Raw genomic sequence first — 21055 nt, forward strand, 5'->3', positions numbered from 1 at the left:
ATGACAATTCCAGCTCTTGTTCTAATGGAGGACAGCCCGACCTCCAGCCCCTGATGCGCTCCAGCGTTGTCTTGATGCTGGGGATGGGTGGTGGAGTGCAAGGCGGCTGAAGTTGAATCCCCACTAAGGCGGAGATCCTGTGGCTGCAGGTGGGGGAGGGTGCGGTGGGCTTTGGCCTGCCTACCCTGCTTGGCGGGACGTTAAAATGAACTTCGGCCGCCAAGAGTCTTGTAGTGACTCTGGGTCCATCTCTATCTTCGGTCGTCCAGGTCACCCCGCCCGCCCGGTCAGCTTTTTTCATGCCGCGGCAGGCACGGCAACTGGCCCCGTATCTCTCCCGTTCTGATCTGGCCACTGTGATCCATGCCACGGTCACCTCTAGATTAGACTACTGTAACTCGCTCTACGCGGGCTTACCTTTGGCCATGATCCGGAAACTGAAACTCGTACAGAATGCGGCAGCCAGACTCCTTTCCGGAGCAACAGCAAGGGACCGGATTACTCCGGTCCTATACCAACTGCACTGGCTGCCGATCGAGTACCGGGTCATGTTTAAAGTTTTGGTTTTGACCTTTAAAGCCATTCGCAGCCTTGGCCCTGCATATCTAAGGGACCGTCTCTCCCTATATCGCCCTTCTAGGCCCCTCCGTTCATCAGAGGCGGACCTACTGGTGATCCCTGGCCCCAAGGCGATCCGGCTGGCCTCTACAAGGGCCAGGGCTTTTACGGCTCTGGCCCCTACCTGGTGGAACAGGCTTCCAGGTGAGATCAGGGCCCTGCGGGATTTACAAAGTTTCCGCAGGGCCTGTAAACGGACCTGTTCCGCCAGGCGTTTGGCCAGCCGGGATGATATCAACCGCAATAATAAGTAAACATCTGGCCTCCCGTGGGTTCATAAAAGGGGGAATAGAATAGAATAGTTGAAGCCATCTCTAGTTTAATATTTTATGTATTTTAATTAACTTATATTTATGATGTTTTAAATTTTTATGTTGTTGGAAACCGCCCTGAGCCTTCGGGGAGGGCGGTATACAAATATAATAAATAAATAAATAAATAAATAAAATAAATAAATAAAACAACAGAATCAAATATAAATGACATTTACGCCACCTTTAAAATCGACTCATAGCTCAATGGCGGCAGTTGGTTAAAATACTGTACCTGTGGGGGAAAAGGGTGAAAGAAGATGGAAGCAGGACAGGCCGAAAGGGAGAAACTAGCTGCCTCAACCGTATGCCTGCTGGAACAAGCTCTGACTCACAGGCCCTGCAGAACTGCATCTGGTCCTGCAGGGCCCTTGTCTCCCTAGACCAGGGGTGGCCAACCTATGGTGCTCCAGAAGTTCATGGATTACAATTCCCATCAACCCCTGCCAGCATGGTCAATTGACCATACTGGCAGGGGCTGATGGGAATTTTAGTCCATGAACATCTGGAGCACCATAGGTTGGCCCTGCCTTGTTACACGGCAGATTTAATAAGCAAGAGAAGGCTAGAAGATTGTGCCCATGTAACGATGGCTCAGTTGAATCTCTGGCCCACCAATTACTACACTGTCTCAGATTCAAGGAAATCAGATCCAAGTATGCGAATCTTACATTTACCCGATCTCCCCGATTTAATTAGATTACACTACTTGCTGGACAATCCTGATCCTTCTCTCTGAATGATAGTGGCAGACTTTCTCCTGGAAATTACGAAACGCCAGTAGATTTCCTTCGACCTAACATTTATTTTCTGTATTGTATATGCTTTTTAACCTGTTTTTTATTATTGTTGTACTGTTGTCTATGCCAATAAAGGTTTGCTATATGAATTCATAGGTTGGCCACCCCTACTAGACAGAGTGTTCCACCAGGTTGAGGGTCAAGGCCCTGGTTGAGTGATATGTCCTGATTTATAGGAATGAGTTGTCAGCCAAGCACTGAGGTCTGTGTGCTCTTCTTTAAAAGGTTCTGGCAGAAAAGGTCCATATGAAAGCTTTGACGATTGCTCAGAGGGTCAGAATTCTGCAGCAAGGGCTTAATGATCGATCAGGTGAGAGATCTTACTTTTTTTGCGTGGTGGTGGTGGTGGTGTCTGCCTGTAGTGTATTTGTCCAAATACTTCTTGGGTTTTTAGTTCTAGTGGCATGTTGGATGAGTCCGGGGGGGGAGGGGGGGCACAAGGAATCGTGGGGGAAGAGAAATCCCCTAAGGAGACCCACAAGGAATTCTGGGGAAAATTCCTCCACAAATCAAAAAAAATTTTTGTACTGCACAGAAAAGCGTTGGTCCACAGAGGGCAGGTCAACCCAATGTTTTTCAATGAGCGGCACACCTGTCTTCCAAGTGGCAAAGAGGCAGCAGCAGCAGCAGGTCCAGCTGGACCAGAGAAAGATGGAGGGGTCATATCCAGGCTCAGAACAGTTGCCCCTATCCCCCCGCCAGTACACCTGGGGCCCAGAGCAACAGCCTCCATTCCTAGCTGGCGCAGTGGTGTGGTAGCTGTGCACCCTACTCACTGTCAGATGAGCAAGTGGCGTAGGAGGTTAAGAGCTTGTGTATCTAATCTGGAGGAACCGGGTTTGATTCCCAGCTCTGCCGCCTGAGCTGTGGAGGCTTATCTGGGGAATTCAGATTAGCCTGTGCACTCCCACACACGCCAGCTGGGTGACCTTGGGCTAGTCACAGCTCTTCTGAGCTCTCTCAGCCCCACCTACCTCACAGGGTGTTTGTTGTGAGGGGGGAAGGGCAAGGAGATTGAAAGCCCCTTTGAGTCTCCTGCAGGAGAGAAAGGGGGGAGATAAATCCAAAAAAAAAGTAAATATATTGTCTGCTGTCAAAACACCCATTCCCTGAGGAAAGACAGAGGCCCAAAAAAGGGAGTGAAGCCTGTTGCTGAGGGTGGATATTTGGGTAGCTGACTTTGTTGACCTAAGGCACTCCCCTCAACTCTCTCTCTCTCTCACACACACAGGTCTTTTAAACAGAAATTCCTGTCAGGGCAAACTAATCTATAGTTTTCAAATGCTGCCACCATAAACTGAACCAAATGGAATGTATAGAGAGGCTCTTGAAAGTTTAAAACACAAAAACTGGATTTTATTTAACAAACTTCTCTTCTCAGAATGGTTCAGAGAGGCACATAAGCGTTAATTTAGGCAGATACTTCTTAATGGTTACAGAGCAAGCAGTTTGTTTGGCTGTTTCAGTTACAAGCCCTCTTGTTTCCCACCAACCAGACCTCTAGCCTCTTGTGGAAACAAGGCTGTCTCCCCTCAGTCTGAGATCTTTGAGAATACAGGCTCCCTCTGCCTGATCCTCCTTTGTCTCTGGCTCTCTTTGCCCTTAGACACTCTCTCCTTCGACAGACTCTGAGGAAATCACAGGGATCTCTTGGAATCACACCGACTCTCAGGCTCTTTCTATACATGCAGAATAATGCACTTTCAAACTGCTTTCAGTGCTCTTTGAAGCTGTGCGGAATAGCAAAATCCACTTGCAAACAGTTGTGAAAGTTGGGAGCTGTGTGGTTTCCGGGCTGTATGGCCGTGTTCTAGCAGCATTCTCTCCTGACATTTCGCCTGCATCTGTGGCTGGCATCTTCAGAGGATCTGAAGATGCCAGCCACAGGAAATACGAAGAGAATCTCTCAAATACTGACCACGCCCGGAAACCACAACACCAAGTGATTCGACGTGAAGAAGCCGACAATACAGTTGTGAAAGTGTTTTGAAAATGCATTATTTTTATATATTTATTTTTATTTATTTATATTTTAGATTTATAGGCCGCCTCTTCCCCGGAGGGGAAGGGGCCTCAGCCTGCTTTCAAGGCTCTCAGTTCCCCCATCTCCCACCCACTGACAGGCTTCTTCCTTCTTTTATGGCAGACAGCGCACCCTCTCTGTGGCTGCCAGCTATGCCATTACAGCCCAGCCAATCAGGCTGTGCTGTGGCTGTTACTTTGGTGCTCCAGCTAACTGCACCTTTGCAAATCAGCCTCATAAGAGCCTGATCCATCACATCTGCACAGATGCAAAATTCTTTTTAAAAAGGGAGTTTAATCTCCCCATTATTTTAAAAAAGCCTTTCATTTTTCCTGGAAACCTAATGGATCTCTCAAGTCTGTAGAAACATCTATTTGTGACGAGTGTTCCACTTATCAGTGCTTTTCAGTATCCGCAAGGAAGAGCACATGTAGGAATTAGATATATAGATTCCTTATGTGAGCAGAGTGCACACCCATCATGTTATCAACAGAAAGCATATTTTCTGCCAGAATCCAGCTCTTTTCCAGGCACTGTTTATTTTACTCAATACCTCCCTATCCTGCCTTTCCAAACAAATTGTCCAGGTCATCGTCCAGTAATGCCGATCATAGCAAGGAACCAACATAAATCAAGTGAAGCCACTGCCTCTGACTAAAAAAATCCTCCGGAAGCATGTTGTAAAGTAGCTAGTGAAAATGGGCAGCGTCGTGCAAGTCACATAATATTGGCCTGTTGGCTCCAGTGTGCTGGGTAAGACGAGAGAGGATTTAGGAACAGCATAAAATGGGCATGGAAGCCTGACACAAGCAGACACACAAGGCATTTCAAGGCAAAACAGTAACCATCTCAGGAAGACTTTGTTATACTCACGTCTGAGTAAAAAGTGTTTGTGCACCGCTTTATGTGACTTATTTCATTTCCTTGGAGGACCTGCTAATGTTAACAGAGCAGGAGGTCTATGGGGCTATCAAGAAGAGACTTTTTGATAGAGAGTTTCAACAGATGCTAGAGGAAGCTAATAAAACCTGTTCCCCAATCTCTCTGGGAATACCTGTGAATAGATTAATTGTAGCCCGGTACCTTTATCTTCTGGTTGAGGCCCGGTGGCGTAGAGCAATCACCTTAGCTAGGTGTAATGCCCTGCCTTCTTCCTTTAGCCTTGGACGCCACCTTGGAATCCCACACAAAGAAAGGAAATGCCCGCGTGGCATGGGTTCTGTGGAAATAGTATCTCACATGCTGTTGGATTGTCCTTTTTATGAGATAGATAGGAAGAAGCACATAATCCAGCCTTCATAGAAATGGAAGTGAAGGCATTACAGATAAACAGAAGGTTATATATCCTTTTAAACACCCACAACCTCTACGAGGCTGTTGGAAGCCCGGTGGCTAAATTTTAAATGGTGTTATTTTAACTTTCGTCCAGAAGTTGTAAAGGCTGTTATTATCTTGCAATGTTAATATTAAACTATTTATATGCCATTAAAGGTATTCGGAATCGAATCGACTTATTTAGTTTTAATATTTTATTTATTTATTTTATTTTTCAAACTTATATACCGCCCAATCCCCGAAGGAGACTATTGGGTGATCCCTGGAAGGTTCAGTGTTCTGTGAAAATACTTTAGCTGAACATTTGGGGTATTTCCATTCAGAGCTGAATTTCAGAGCCAGCAGCGGTTAAAAGTGGCAGGTTCTGATCCTGGAGAACTGGATTGACTTCCCCACTCTTCTGGGTGACTGTGGGCCAGCCACAGTTCTTTCCGAGCTCTCTCAGCCCCACCTACTTCACAAGGTGCCCGTTGTGAGGAGAGGAAGGGAAGGAGTTGTAACCCCTTCTGGGCGAGAAAAGTAGAGTATAAAGACCAAGTCTCCTCTTCCTTCTGCTTGACAGATTCCGTGAAGGAAGTGGTGCAGAAGCGGCTTCTTCAGGCCTGGCTACGTCTGGCCGAGGGGAATGCCCTGGAGTTGCTTCATCGGCTGGACGTGGAGAGTTGTCCCGAAGTGGGCGTTTCAGCCCTCGGCGCCATGTTTTCACTGTCTCCGTGTAGTGACTTGATTAAAAAATTTTCGGATCTTGATGACAGGTATGCCTGACCAAAAAATCTCTTTACCATCCAGATTTTAACTTCAGGGTTTTGTTTTTTTTTGAACTTTGGCAAAAGGAAACTGTCCTCTATTGTGCAGAGATAAATCAAGAACACCTGCTAAGTAGAATTTTATTTCATTATTATTATTATGTGTTGATACGTTGATATTTATCCAGGACGTTATTCCAGGTCCTCGTGAAATACCCCAGTTTTGAGTGTTGATATGCTGCAGAATTGCAAAGCAACGTTGTGATAGTTTTTCAGGTATCAATAAAATGCAGCTAGAATTCCCAGGTACAAGATTCTGTAGCTGAACTAAAATGGCACTGATCAGAAGGAATCTAGGTAGATAGCAGGAAGTGCCTGTGGGAGAATTCGTCTGCGTAGTCAGTGGCTAAATGAGGCTTGCTAGGAAGGAGGATAGCAAAGTGAATGTCGTCGCAGGAGGAGGGTCTCCTTCTGCATTGGATCCAGGGGATAGAAAGCACCTATGAGATATGTTCCCAGAGCATGGCACCTAGGAGCAGCAGTGGCGTAGGAGGTTAAGAGCTCGTGTATCTAATCTGGAGAGGAACCGGGTTTGATTCCCAGCTCTGCCGCCTGAGCTGTGGAGGCTTATCTGGGGAATTCAGATTAGCCTGTGCACTCCCACACATGCCAGCTGGGTGACCTTGGGCTAGTCACAGCTTCTCGGAGCTCTCTCAGCCCCACCCACCTCACAGGGTGTTTGTTGTGAGGGAGGAAGGGCAAAGAGATTGTAAGCCCCTTTGAGTCTCCTGCAGGAGAGAAAGGGGGGATATAAATCCAAACTCCTCCTCCTCCTCCTCCTCCTCCTCTTCTTCTTCTTCTTCTTCTTCTTCTTCTTCTTCGTCTTCTAGTTGGTTGAGGTGCATTTCTAGCTTAACGTGGTTGCTACAAAATATATGGGCAGTGATTGTATCTAGTTGACTGAGATGCATTCTTGCTTCAGTGTAATCGCTACAAGATATATGTACTCAGCCTGCTGTATGTTATACCAATGTTGCAGGGGGACTTTCTTTCCATGATCTTTGGTCTATGGTTTCACGCGCCTTTTAGATAAGTAGGCTTTCCCCTGACATCTTCTGCTTCCGTGTGAAATGGGACGTTTCCGTAGCTCCGTGGGGGCAGGAGTCCAGATGGCTTTATCTCCGTCTGTCGCCGACCTTGGGGAACCCAGGCTCCGAAGTAACTCTTCCTCACATTCTTTGGGGAAACGGGAGGTGGGATTATTTCTGGATAAAGGGGATAGCAAAAGCCAGATTTGCCATAACTGGCTTTCTACAAGCTGGGTGCTTCGTTGCCTTCCAATACCCTGTTTCCCTGAATATAAGACATCCCCTAAAAATAAGACATAGTAGAGGTTTTGCTGAACTTCAAAATGTAAGGCATCCCCCGAAAGTAAGACATAGCAAAGTTTTTGTTTGGAAGCATGCTCACTAGACAAGAACACAGAAAAAAATAAGACATCACCTGAAGGAAAATAAGACATAGCGCATCTTTGGGAGCAAAAATTAATATAAGACACTGTCTTATATTTGGGGAAACACGGTAAACAGTACTGAGCAACAAATCAGGGGTAGTGTCAGAATGCCTTCCCCTCTGCTGGAGTACCTGGTGGGAACCAACTAACATTGGCTCCACTCGCCAGAACAACCCCAGTTATGTCAACCTACAACACTACAACACAACACTGGAAGCAGCGTCCAGAAGTGAGCTGGCCTTATGCCAGCCGGATAGCAGGATGTGTTACATGAGTCGCATGAGCCGCCTTATGCCATTCTGCCCCCCCCTTGGCTCCCCATGGGTTGGAGCCTCCCGAAACGGAAGAGATGTATAGCAGACTGAGTGTGGCATTTAACTATTTGGAAGTTGAGTGAATTTGCCAGTTAGGGTGCACTTCTATTGTTTTTCATTCATCTTGTCTCTTTGTATGAATATAATTGCATATATAGATTGCGATTAATTAAAATAAAATTTAAAAAGTTTGGGGACTGGCTTGCGTGCGCTTGTGTATTTTTATGTATAAATTTCATTAGCTGGGAATGAAGGTGATCATGACGAGTAGCCTAAAAGGGCCTTCAGCATAGAAAGTAGCAATGAAAAAAACAGTAGACTGTTACCAAGTAGCAATGAAAATACTTTGAAGGAACATACTACCGTGTTTCCCCGAAAATAAGACAGTGTCTTATATTAATTTTTGCTCCCCAAGATGCTCTATGTCTTATTTTCAGGGGATGTCTTATTTTTCTGTGTTCTGTTAAATTGAGGGCATGCTTCCCAAATAAAAAAACTTTCATACGCTCGATCTTACTTTGGGGGGATGCCTTATATTTCGCACTTCAGCAAAACCTCTACTACGTCTTATTCTCAGGGGATGTCTTATATTTGGGGAAACAGGGTAGTCCTTTGCTGAAATAAAATGTTTCAGTTTGTAACTGTATGGCAGCAGAAATGAGAACATCTGCACCTTAACTGTTTTGGTGCTGCTGTCTTTGGCGTAGTTAATTGAATTTGAGGGAGACGGTGCCACAGATTTCAACAGTTTATTAGCCCTTCTGCACTTTCTGGATTTGAATTTGAAAAGCATACCACGGATGTCACAAATGCACTGACTTCGTTCTAAAAACAGGTGGTCCTTAACGGGTAAAATGAAACAGTGTGGTTTCCTTTTCCTTGGTAATACTGTGAAATATGTGTATGGAGGGGTGGCTTTTATTGATTTATTTGTGTGTGTGTGTGTTTTTTTTAAAAAAGGAAAGTGGTTCCAGTGGAGAAACTAACAGCTGAGAATGCTTTATTCTGGAGGGTTCTTTGTGAGTACCTAAAATCCAAAGGAGAAGATGGCGAAGAGTTTTTAGAGCACCTTCTGCCAGAACCCGCTGTATACGCAGATTATGTGTTAAGGTAAATGCATTTATTAAGTCAGAAAATTGTACCGGAAGGTAAGACCGCTCTTCTTTTCCTTGGGTGGTAGTTCTTCTTTGCAGCTGAGGTTACTGGATCACCATCCTCTTCTGTGATTATTATTATTTTTTTAAATATAAAAACCAGCCCCTCAGCTTGCTTTCCAAAATGCAAACATTAGTAAAAGCGGAGGGTGCAAAAACAGTTAAGTAGGGCAAAGTGACTTTAACAGCTCTGAGCTAGCATGGCATAGTGGTTAAGAGTGATTAGACTCTAATCTGGAGAGCCGGGATTGGTTCCCTTCTCCTCCACATGAAGCCTGCTGGGTGACCTTGGGCTAGTCACAGCTCTCTCTGAACTCTCCCAACCCTCCTTCCTCACAAGATGCCTGTTGGAGGGTGAGAAGGCAGTTGTGGCCGGGCCTTTGAGCAACGGTAGCGCGCAGTGAGGAGGCTAAGCAGAGCTCGTGCAGTATCTAATCTGGAGGAACCGGGTTTGATTCCCAGCTCTGCCGCTTGAGTTATGGAGGCTTCTCTGGGGAATTCAGATTAGCCTGTGCACTCCCACACACGCCAGCTGGGTGACCTTTGGCTAGTCACAGCTTCTCGGAGCTCTCTCAGCCCCACCTACCTCACAGGGTGTTTGTTGTGAGGGGGGAAGGGCAAGGAGATTGTGAGCTCCTTTGAGATCTCCTGCAGGGGAGAGAAGAGGGGATATAAATCCAAACTCTTCTTCTTCTTCATATCACCAGAAGACACAGCACAGAGAAGCAGAGCTTACCAAGTCATGCCTCTAAAGATGCCAGCCATAGATGTGGGGTGAAATGTTAGGAGCAACAACTACCAGACCACAGGCACACAGCCCGGAAAACCCACAACAGCCAGTTGATTCTGGCCCTGAAAGCCTTTCGCAATAAAACCTAGGATCAATAGCAGCGGTGGGTTGGGAGACCCAAAATCCCCCTGCAGCAGTGATGGCGGAACCTTTTTTGAAAGAGTGCCCAAATTGGGTACGGCTTGAAAACCCACTTATTTTATTGCAAAGGAGTTCACCAACACGGAAATTTAGCTTTGAGGTTTTAGTTTAGAAAAAAACAGTTGATTGTAGCTCCGAGGCGCATCTTTCGCGGGAGTAAGCAGTGGTAGTTGTTGGCTTTGCTTGAAACTAGCTATGCAACCCCCTCTTGAACAGGTGAATCATGACCCTAGGAGGGTTTACTCAGAAACAAGCCCATTTACCAGCAAGCAAGCTTACTCTGAGGTAAAGGATCATGCTTTGGATTCTTCCCATGAAAATCAGTGGGGTTTTAACAACACTTCGCTATGGCTTTAATTACACCAAGCTTCCCAAAGAAACTAGGTCTTAGGTTTTAATGCTAATAATTCTAGCCCAGCAGCTCCAGGCCAGCCTAGGGGGGGGCATTCTTCCCATGATGAAGCCCTGCTGCGGCGTGCCCACAGAGAGGGCTCTGAGTGCCACCTCTGGCACCCGTGCCATAGGTTCGCCACCACTGCCCTACAGCCTGCATCATTGAATCAGCTCTCATCGTGTGGCTGTGGCCTCTTCCTCATCAGAGAGTTGTCCTAGAGCAGTGGTGGCGAACCTTTGGCACTCCAGATGTTATGGACTACAATTCTCATCAGCTCCTGCCAGCACGGCCAATTGGCCTTGCTGGCAGGGGCTGATGGGAATTGTAGTCCACAACATCTGGAGTGCCAAAGGTTCGCCACCACGGTCCTAGAGCACCTCCTTGAGAAGAGGCTTCGGCCTCACTTGCCCTCCTCACGAGGAACGGCAGTGGGGCAGCCTGGGCACGAGCACAGCGACCGCCTCCTGACCCACTTCACACACATGGCCTCTCCTGATGCCTCCTTTGGATGCACGGGCAGTTGCAAGTAAGCCTGAATTGGATGCCAGCAGATGAGTTCAGTGGCCCGTCTGTCCCCTCGCACTGTAGGGCAGAAGAGCCAGCTCAGATCCCACTAAGTAAATAACAATTTATTTTCAATGCAGCTATCTTCAGAATGTGCCAGTTCTCAGTCCAGAAGAGAAGGAAGACATGACCTGCGTAGAACACCTGATGACCAAAGAATTTATAGGTCGGCAGCTGATCCTTATGATAGGCTGTATGGACACCACTGAAGAAGGAGGAAGGTAACTGGAGCTCCGCAGGGGGGCAAAAGCTGATCCTTTTTGAGGTCTGTCTGTGCTGGTCTTTGTGGCAGACTCTTCTCCGTTTCCATCTCAATATGTACCATGTTTGCTACAGTTGAGGACAGCACAGGGCCACGTTTCCGTCTTGGCTGGCCTTCCTCCCCTTCTTTCCCCCTTCCCTTTGCTTGCTTGTATGCAGTTTCTATTTTTAGGATATAGAATGAACGAATTATATATATCGAATGAATTAGTAAAATATCTGAAATGGCTTTGGAAAATATATTGCATTCAGGATCCTTGTTTCTTGACCCTGTATCAAAATTCAGCTTCAGTTTGAATTAATACAGTAGCCGTGGAGTTGGCTGGTAAAAGGTATTCATTTTAATGTAACCCTTTAAGTCATAGGTGTCAAACTTGCGGCCCTCCAGATGTTATGGACTACAGTTCCCATCACCCCCTGCCAGCATGATGCTGGCAGGGGCTGATGAAACTGTGAATCCATAACATCTGGAAGACAACGAAGTTCTTCCACCTGTGTAATAAACAAAGTGTTTGACAGCCCCATCCCAAAGGGTGGGTGTGGCGTAAGTCGTGCAAGGCGTGCAGCGCATGCGTCGTCGCAAGGCGTGCGTGTGTGTGTGTGAGAGAGAGAGAGAGAGAGAGAGAGAGAGAGAATCCACCTGGTGGATTTTCCTTCCCCAGGGCACTTACTCCAGCGGAGGGGCAGATCCACTGGTACGTGGCTGCTGTGCTGCTCCCTAGTGGTGAGATACTGTGCCGAATGTCACGCCAGCCTCCCAGGGGGTGCCAGAAGCCTTGGACTTATGCCACCCACAAGATGGCATACTTCTCTTCAGCCCAGTGGGGACTTTTTGGCAGCTGGGTGGCTTTTCAGTTTTTTGAGCTTCAGCAATGCCACTCCAAAACCTCCATGGGAGTGGCAGCTCCAGCTGGGCATGCAACCTCTTGGATAAGGCTACAAGGAAGGTTGATTCCCCCATGCCAGGAGGCCATCGAATATTTAATATATTGTTGATGTGATTTCACAAGGCCACGTGGCTTCCAAATATAACTCAATGCAGATGGTCAAATCATACTTCTTCTTATTATTATTATTTGTTTGTTTGTTTATTTATTTATTTATTTGTTTGTTTGTTTGTTTATTTAACTTAATATACCGCCCCATCCCCGAAGGGCTCTGGGCGGTGTACAACATAAAACCATACATAAAATCATCATACAGAGCTTCCATAAATATAATAAAAACAGCAGTTATCCGAAGATGGCATCCCACCTAAACCGACTCCTCCTAAAAAGAGGAGAGAGAGGCAGTGGGTCCAGATGGTATCAGGACCTATGGATCTCAATAATGGGTCCCGATAATATTAGGGACCCATGAACTGGGGGAGGGGGGCACAACTCAGCGGCTGGTCTCTCCAAAGGCCCGGTGGAACAACTCAGTCTTACAGGCCCTGCGGAAATCACCAAGGTCCCGCAGGGCCCGGACAGCTGGAGGGAGAGCGTTCCACCAGGCAGGGGCCAGAGCCATAAAGGCCTTGGCCCGGGTGGAGGCCAGCCGCATCGTTGAGGGGGCAGGGATCTCCAGTAAGTTGGCCTCTGCCGAACACAGAGGTCGAGTTGGGACGTATGGGACTTACAGGATCAGTTCATATTTTTAAAAAGTCATCACAGTGTTCGTGGAAATAAATTAGTATTTTTTTTTGCCTAACAAGGAGTGATACACTAGACTTCATTAACGTGTATCTTTTTTATGATGAAGGAAAAGACTGTTGACTGTCTTGCAAGAAATCCTGATGATCCCAACTTCCGCAGTGTCTCTTGTACCACCAGTTACGGAGAAGCTGCTCAGTATTCTGAAAGATGATGATAGAAGAATACAGATTGTGAGCGGTTACGTTAATACCTTGCTTCCATTTTGGTTTCTTTCGTATGGATGCCATTTGCTAGCATTAAGCATTTTCCTTTCAACATATGAATAAAACTCAATATACTCTTTTTTTTAGTTCAACGTGTATATACTGAAGAGTATAGAGGACCCTTCCCCATTGTTTAAAATACAGTATCTTTGTGAGAGAAGGCCATTTTTATTTATTAACATAACTTGTCCCAAAGTTTGGCTAATATGCCTGATGTTTTTGTTTTGATGTTTTCATTTTAATAATCCCCCAACCTCTGCATAGTATCTTCCGTGCCAGCGTGGCGTGGTGGTTAAGAGCAGGTGCACTTTAATCCGGAGAACCGGGTTTGATTCCCTGCTCTGCCACTTGAGCTGTGGAAGCTTATCTGGTGAACTAGATTAGCTTGTGCACTCCAACACACGCCAGCTGGGTGACCTTGGGCTAGTCACAGCTCTACGGAGCTCTCTCAGCCCCACCCACCTCACAGGGTGTTTGTTGTGAGGGGGGAAGGGCAAGGAGATTGTAAGCCCCTTTGAGTCTCCTGCAGGAGAGAAAGGGGGGATATTAATCCAATTCTTCTTCTTCTTTCCACTTCCCTTCATCCAGTGTTATAGTGACTTCACAGGGGTGAGAAAGAGCTTCAAGGGTCCCTAAAAGCCTCCTTAAATCTTACCTGGGGGGAGGGGTCAATCAGCTGCTGCTTGGTGTGGAGCCATGCTTTCTTCTGGGGCAGCTATGTGTAGGAGGGGAAGCCCCACTCTGCAAAGTATGAACTTCCCCTTCCAGTGCCCGTAAAGCGAGCAATGGCAGTAGCCTCTCTGTCATTGCTCCATCCTAGCTTTGTCTGCCTTACTAGGTTGCCGAAACCATTTCGGAGGTTCGTGAAGCGCTCGTTACAGTCGACAAGCCTGTAGATGCAGCTTCAGTAAGAAAGCAACAACTGAAGGTACGTGCTGGTGGGTCAATGGAAGGGAATCGAGTGCATGAAATGTTTACTGGCTGGTGTACTCCCTTAGGTCACTTTTTGATCTCAGATTGCAAATGCCTCAGCAGATCAGGTGCTCAGGAGCAGCAGCAGCAGAAGGCCATTGCTTTCACCTCCTGCACATGAGCTCCCAAAGGCACCTGGTGGGCCACTGCGAGTAGCAGAGTGCTTGACTAGATGGACTCTGGTCTGATCCAGCAGGCTAGTTCTTATGTTCTTAAGGCCATTGCTTTCACCTCCTGCCTGTGAGCTCCCAAAGGCACCTGGTGGGCCACTGCAAGTAGCTGGACTAGATGGACTCTGGTCTGATCCAGCAGGCTAGTTCTTATGTTCTTATGTTCTTTTTAAACGGCTTCTCTTATGCCTTTGTTTATTAATATTTAGAAGTGATCCATATCCTCTACTTCATAGGTGTCAAATTCGCGGCCCTCCAGATTTTATGGACTACAGCTCCCATCATCCCCTGCCAGCATCATGCTGGCAGGGGATGATGGGAACTGTAGTCCATAACATCTGGAGGGCCGCGGATTTGACACCTGTGCTCTACTTAATAAGTCTTTTTTATTTAAACGACAGCCATAACTTGTAAGCTGTGTTGAGTGCTTGGCGTGTTCTAAATAGTGATCAGGTGGGATTTTGTAGTTTATATTTGTATTTTGATATATTCTAATGTTACTTACCTGTGGTATGTTCTTGTGTACGTCTATAGCTGACAGTTTTCAGGTTTGGATTTTAAAAACCCAGAAAATCCAAACCTGAAAACTGTCAAAAAAAAAGTTGTGCTTACCCCGGTTATGACTTATGGTTGCAACGTTAAATTTGATTCCCAGGTACCACTTGCCTTGGTCACGGGGGGGGGGGGGGGGGGGTTTGGCCCCCTCCTCCCCGCAGATCAGGAAGGGCATGTTGGGGCTGATGAGAGAGTGGGCAGTCCAGTGAACGAGAAAGGCGGCTCACTTGCCACACTCTCCCACCCCACTCACTTGCTGCAAGCCTGTCACAATTTTGGGTGGGGGGCATAGTTTCAGCACTTGCCCCCGGGCACCGTTTCCTGCAGGTACGCCACTGCTGAGCGTCCCTAGAGCCCTTTCAGAATCAGTATATCCAGTCCCTTTGCGGCCTGACCTCTGGCTTTCCTTCCAGCTGGCTGAAATAAAAGTGAAGCTGATGGAAGCAAAAGATGCCCTCGAGCAGAGCGTGGCTGTCCAGGACTTCAGCCAGGCCTCGTTGCTGAAACAGAGAATCCTGGAGTTGGAAGGCACCAAAAGCGAGCTGTTAAGAGAGGCAGAGGAGCCTCAGACAAAAGAAATAAGCGTGGAAAAGGTTCGGCCCCTTCTCTTTGCCCTTTTGTGGTTCGGTTATTTCATGTTTAAACTTGAAGGATCTGCTAGGATGTTGTGGGTTTCCCGGGCTATATGGCCTTGTTCCAGTAGTCTTTTCTCCTGACGTTTTGCCTGCCTCTGTGGCTGGCATCTTCAAAGAATCATCCTCAACCCAGAAAACCCACAATATCCTAGTAATTCCGACCGTGAAGACCTTCAACAATACATTGAAGGTTCTGCGTTAGTGTGTTGTTTACTTAGCTGGTTTAAGAATGTAAAGCCAACTTGCAAACCAGTATAAGGGTTTATTTTATTTTATTTATTTATTATTTGAACTTTTATACTGCCCCATCCCCAAGGGGCTCTGGGCGGTGTACAACATTAAAAACACAGTTAAAATAAAACTAGTTAAAACAATTAAAGCAGCAATAATAATAGGAGGCATCCAGCGAACCCCATTTTGTTTTTATAAATCCTCCCCAGGAGGGAGAGACAGCGAGTCCCATTAGCTGGAGAAAGGCCCAGATGTCAGGAGCCAACATGGGGTGGGGGGGCACCTTCAGTGGCTGGTCCCTCCAAAGGCCCGGCGGAACAACTCCGTCTTACAGGCCCTGTGAAACTCACTAAGATCCCGCAGGGCCTGGACAGCTGGAAACTGTTTATTCTCAGTTCTCTGCGGCTGACCTGTTATCATACTTTACCATTTGCTGTGAAATCTGGAAATCATAGATGTTTGCCTGGCTGGGGCAAAAGACTATCCAGTGTTTTCATGTTGCCGGTGTTTCCCAATAAAACCAGCTTTGCTCGTGGCTACTGAATGCAGTTGGTGAAATATTCAGTGTGTGTGTGGGCGGGAAGGGAGCATCATTATAGCTTAGCTTGAAGGAGGCATGACAGCCCTCCGATGTTGCTTGCTTGTCGTCTTGATAAACCCCTTCTGTTTTCAAAGGACGATCCCGAAACCCTGCTGAAATGTCTGACCATGTGCAACGAACTCCTTAAACAGCTCTCCCTTTCCAAAGGATTAGGCCCAACGATGGATGGGATCACCGAATCTTTGGTATGCGCCAATACAAGAGTGCACGACGTGTGACAGTTGAAGAGATGTATTGTGAGTGGGCAGCATTTGTGAGTCTCAGTATTCTCTTATGATGGAGGTCAGCTCTGTGTGTGTGTGTGTGTGTGTGTGTGTGTGTGTTACCTCTGGATTCCGTCAGTTCATGCATGTACAGAAACAAGGGGTCTGCCAGTCAGAGAGGAACTTTTCCATAAGAAGCCAATGTTTGCAATATCAAATTGCCCCGCATTCCGCACAGAGGATTATCGGCTGCCCTCTCCCCTCCTTGGAAGAACTCTATAATTCCTGAAGCCTAAAAAAAGCCCAAAATATTCTGAGACCCGTCTCATCCAGCACACTCTCTGTTTGAACTGTTACCATCCGGCAGACGATATAGGTCTATCAAAACTAGGACAAAGAGGCTTAGAGACAGCTTCTACTCTAAACTCTGCGGCTTCGTGTTGATGTGTTTGGAGCTGTTTAGGGATGGGTGGAGGAAGGGGAAAGTGAGGATGGGGTATGAGTCTGAAATTGTGTGCATCGAGGAATGCTGCTGTAAATTTCGTTGTGCGTGCACAATGACAATAAATGCTTATGCTTATGCTTATTCTGGTCCTCCCAGAAGGACGGCCATACTTATTTGAGCACTGATACGTAGGAGGCTGAATTTGGCTTGAATTGGAATCTCACCTGGCTTTCAAAAATCTAGCATCACTCCTCATATACTTTTGTACCCTGCATGCGTATCTACAGCTCTTCTGTCTTTGCAGATATGTCAACAGAAATGGATAGCCCAGGATAGCCCATTCACTAGTTTGCCGGTCCCAGGATTTGTTACGGTTTGGGGTGCCTTGCCCATCAGGAAAGTTGGAGAGGGAGAGAGAGAAAGGAACTGTAGTTTCCTTGTGTGGTTGTTGACAACACCATCTCCAGTCTGAGTCCCTTGATTTCAGTGGGTTTAGTCTAGACCAGGGGCCTGCAAACTTGGAGATGCTGGCAGGGTCTGGTGGGAATTGTAGTCCATGAACATCTGGAGAGCCAAGTTTGCAGACCCCTGCTCTAGAACACGGGTCCCCAAAGTACGGCCCGTAAGTCCAGCCTTGAACTCCACCATTCAAAATGGTGCACAATAGTTACAGCAAAGATCGGGGAACTGGGTTATGACAGCGACTCCTTCAATATGCTAACCTTTACTGAAACTTTCGCCCTCATTAAAGAGAGGCTGCTAGCAATGGACTATCAACAACTGCAGAGCTTGGCAAATAAATCTTGTTCACCAACAAATATGTCAATTCCTTTCACACAGGGATACCCAGCCTATTATATTACAGCACTCACAAATCCCATACACAGGAGAGCCTATATGCTGGCTAGATTTAACATCATGCCATCTCCGCTACATAGAGGAAGACTTAAAGGTCTTCCAAGCGATACCTGTACCTGTAGCATAGGACAGCTGGATTCCATCCCACACATTCTCCGGAACTGCTTATTATACCAAGAACTCCAATCCAGCCTGCTATCCCAAGCTATAGACCCTATGATTGATTATACTGAATCAGATAAAGTAGTTACGCTTTTAAATTGTCAGGATTTTCACTGTTGCCTTATAGTGGCAAAGTTTTTGTCAGAAGTTTGTAAACTGAATGTATGACAAACGCGAAGTTTTTTACTATTCACTTTTAAACTGGAACTGTATCTTATACTATCGTGTACATGCCAATAAAGGCTTATTGAATTGAAGTCACATCCAGCCCACCTAATGATTTAATCTGCCTCTTTCTCCTCCTCTCCTATCTCTGCCACGGTGCAGTCAGCAGCAGAGAGAAGCCCGTAGAACACTGGACGCAGCCTGGCTGGGTCCATCTTTATACGGGTGGCTCCGCCTCCGAAATTGACTGACGTCGGAGGCGGATCCAGTTGTATAAAGCTTGAACACTTGACCCTCGAGTATATGTAAAATATACGATGCGGCCCTTGCACTGGAAACTTTGGAGACCCCTTATTTGAGAATAACTTGGCTAGTAAGAATCAGTGGAGCAGTCCAAAGTAAAGACCCCCGCACTGCTTGGGAGCCTTGGCGTCTGTTAATCTTTCCTTTATTGTCCCTTCAGGTGATTCCAGGGATTACTAATGTCCATCCAGCTGTAAGGAACATGGCAGTGTTGTGCTTGGGCTGCTGCGGGCTGCAGAGCAAAAACTTCGCCAGCCAGCACCTCCCCTTGCTATTGCAGGTAAGGATTGCTACTTTGAGGTCTATTAAATTAGTAGGCGTTTGTTACTCGTGAAATGTCAGGCACACGTGATTTGCCATTTCACTTCCGTTTTTGATTTCCAGTGACTTCTGAAACAGAATACAGAATAAAATCCGGGATTTTTTTCAAGGCCAGCATAGTATAGTGCAGGGGTCTGCATCCTGCGGCTCTCCAGATGTTCATGGACTACAATTCCCATCAGCCCCTGCCAGTATGGCCATGAACATCTGGAGAGCCGCAGGTTGCAGGCCCCTGGTATAGTGGTGAAGAGCGGTGGACTCTTACCTGGTGATCTGGATTTGTTTCCCCGCTCCTCCAGGTGAAACCTGTTGGGTGACCATGGGTTAGCCACAGTTCTCTCAGAACTCTCTTTCTTACCCCAGGCGAGGCAGGCAATGGCAAACCACTTCCGAATGTCTCTTTTCTTGAAAACCCTGTGGGATCACCGTACGTCAGCTGTGACTTGATGGCACTTTCGACCACAGACCTTTAAGACAGATCAGGGAATGGGGATTAAGGGGCAACGTCGCTATCGTACAGTTTAGAAAGGACTTTATGAATGTCAAATCGCTAATATCATTGTGCCTGCCAGTAAAGAGCTTCATTTCAAGCCCTGCTGTAGGAGAACCTCCGTTCCATCCCCTCGAGTGGAGGCAAAGTTGGGCAGCAGCCAGATGTGGGATCTTTGAGTGGCAACGCCCCACGGAATGTCTCCCCAGTGGCTCAGGTTGTGGCACTACACAGTGGCGTAGTGGTTAAGAGCAGGTGTACTCTAATCTGGAGGAACTGGGTTTGATTCCCCGCTCTGCCACTTGAGTTGTGGAGGCTTATCTGGGGAATTCAGATTAGCCCGTTCACTCCAACAGACACACCAGCTGGGTGACCTTGGGCTAGTCACAGTTCTTCTGAGCTCTCTCAGCCCCACCCACCTCAGAGGGTGTTTGTTGTGAGGGGGGAAGGGCAAGGAGATTGTAAGCCCCTTTGAGTCTCCTGCAGGAGAGAAGGGGGGGGATATAAGTCCAACTTTTCTCCTTTTTCTTCAGGTCAGGTAAAAACTGCTTTATTTTCCAGAATTTCTAACGAATTTTCCCTGACCTTTTCACGAAAAGGTTGTATTTAACTTGCCTTGTTTTATGACTTTTATGCTGATTTTATTTTTATTTTTGTCTTTTTTAAAAACTCCCGTGCAGTCCTTTTTACATTTTACAGTGTTTGGGCTTTGTGAATCAGTGTGGTTGTTTTGTGGTGCCGCCCTGATCAGCTCCCCAGAAAAGCAGCTAATAAACAAATACATGAAAATGTATTTGTTTATAACCTGTTTTCATTGTCGTTGGTCTGAAACCCCATCTAGGTACTTCAGATTGATGAAATGAAGGTGAAGCTCAGCGCCTTAAAGGCCATCTTTGACCAGCTGATGATATTTGGAATAGAGCCGTTCAAAGCAAAAAAAGGCGGGGATTCTCATGGCAGACGGGGGGAGGAGGGCGAAGACGGACCGTCTGCAGAGCTGGCGGAAGAAGAAGCGGAAGAAGAAGAAGAAACAGTCACCACCCACAACCTCCTTCAGCTTCTTTCAGGGTTCTTAGACAGTGAGGTAAGAATTATGACATAAGAACTAGCCTGCTGGATCAGACCAGAGTCCATCTAGTCCAGCTCTCTGCTACTCGCAGTGGCCCACCAGGTGCCTTTGGGAGCTCACGTGCAGGAGGTGAAAGCAATGGCCTTCTGCTGCTGCTGCTGCTGCTCCCGAGCACCTGGTCTGCTAAGGCATTTGCAACCTCAGATCAAAGAGGATCAAGATTGGTAGCCATAGATCGACTTCTCCTCCATAAATCTGTCCAAACCCTTTTTAAAGCTATCCAGGTTAGTGGCCATCACCACCTCCTGTGGCAGCATATTCCAAACACCAATCACACGTTGTGTGAAGAATTGTTTCCTTTTATTAGTCCTAATTCCTCCCCCCAGCATTTTCAATGGATGCCCCCTGGTTCTAGTATTGTGAGAAAGAGAGAAACATTTCCCTCTGTCAACATTTTCTACCCCATGCATGTGAAACGCGTTATGAGAGAGAAATGAACGGTCTCATCTTTTAGACTGGCAACGCATGCTCCTCTGACACAAACTCTTCTCCAGTGTACTGAACTCAGGACCGAGTCTGCCGAAGGCCTGGCCAAGCTGATGTTCTCCGGGCGACTGATCAGTGCCAAACTCCTCTCTCACCTTATTTTGTTGTGGTACAATCCCGTGACTGAAGAAGACACTCACCTCCGGCACTGCTTGGGCGTTTTCTTCCCTTTATTTGCCTATTCAAACAGGTACGCTTCTTGCTTCCTTTCTCTACGTTCCATGTGCGCCCACAACAAACAGTTCAGCAGAAATAACATTTGTATTTGTCACTTGTTTGCTTAAAGCAGGAAGGCAGATAATGTTTCATCAGAACTCAAGGCAGCTGACAATGTAAATAATAACGTCAACAAATGCAAAAAAAAGCACAGTGGCGTAGGAGGTTAAGAGCTCGTGTATCTAATCTGGAGGAACCGGGTTTGATTCCCAGCTCTGCCGCCTGAGCTGTGGAGGCTTATCTGGGGAATTC

At 46.8% G+C, this 21055-nt stretch overlaps 1 protein-coding gene across 1 annotated transcript in view; it reads left to right on the plus strand.

Annotated features, from left to right (window-relative positions):
* Positions 1 to 21055, plus strand: part of NCAPG (non-SMC condensin I complex subunit G) — a 49769-nt gene that overhangs the window by 15415 nt on the left and 13299 nt on the right. Inside the window, exons 6-16 of the mRNA XM_048510048.1 lie at positions 1955 to 2039; positions 5650 to 5842; positions 8621 to 8770; positions 10784 to 10924; positions 12705 to 12828; positions 13700 to 13789; positions 14972 to 15151; positions 16100 to 16210; positions 18322 to 18441; positions 19814 to 20056; positions 20596 to 20777. Coding sequence (XP_048366005.1) covers positions 1955 to 2039; positions 5650 to 5842; positions 8621 to 8770; positions 10784 to 10924; positions 12705 to 12828; positions 13700 to 13789; positions 14972 to 15151; positions 16100 to 16210; positions 18322 to 18441; positions 19814 to 20056; positions 20596 to 20777 — 1619 coding nt within the window. The remainder of the gene's footprint in view (positions 1 to 1954; positions 2040 to 5649; positions 5843 to 8620; positions 8771 to 10783; positions 10925 to 12704; positions 12829 to 13699; positions 13790 to 14971; positions 15152 to 16099; positions 16211 to 18321; positions 18442 to 19813; positions 20057 to 20595; positions 20778 to 21055) is intronic.

Source organism: Sphaerodactylus townsendi, linkage group LG10 (assembly GCF_021028975.2).
Source record: "Sphaerodactylus townsendi isolate TG3544 linkage group LG10, MPM_Stown_v2.3, whole genome shotgun sequence".
Lineage (NCBI taxonomy): Eukaryota > Metazoa > Chordata > Lepidosauria > Squamata > Sphaerodactylidae > Sphaerodactylus > Sphaerodactylus townsendi.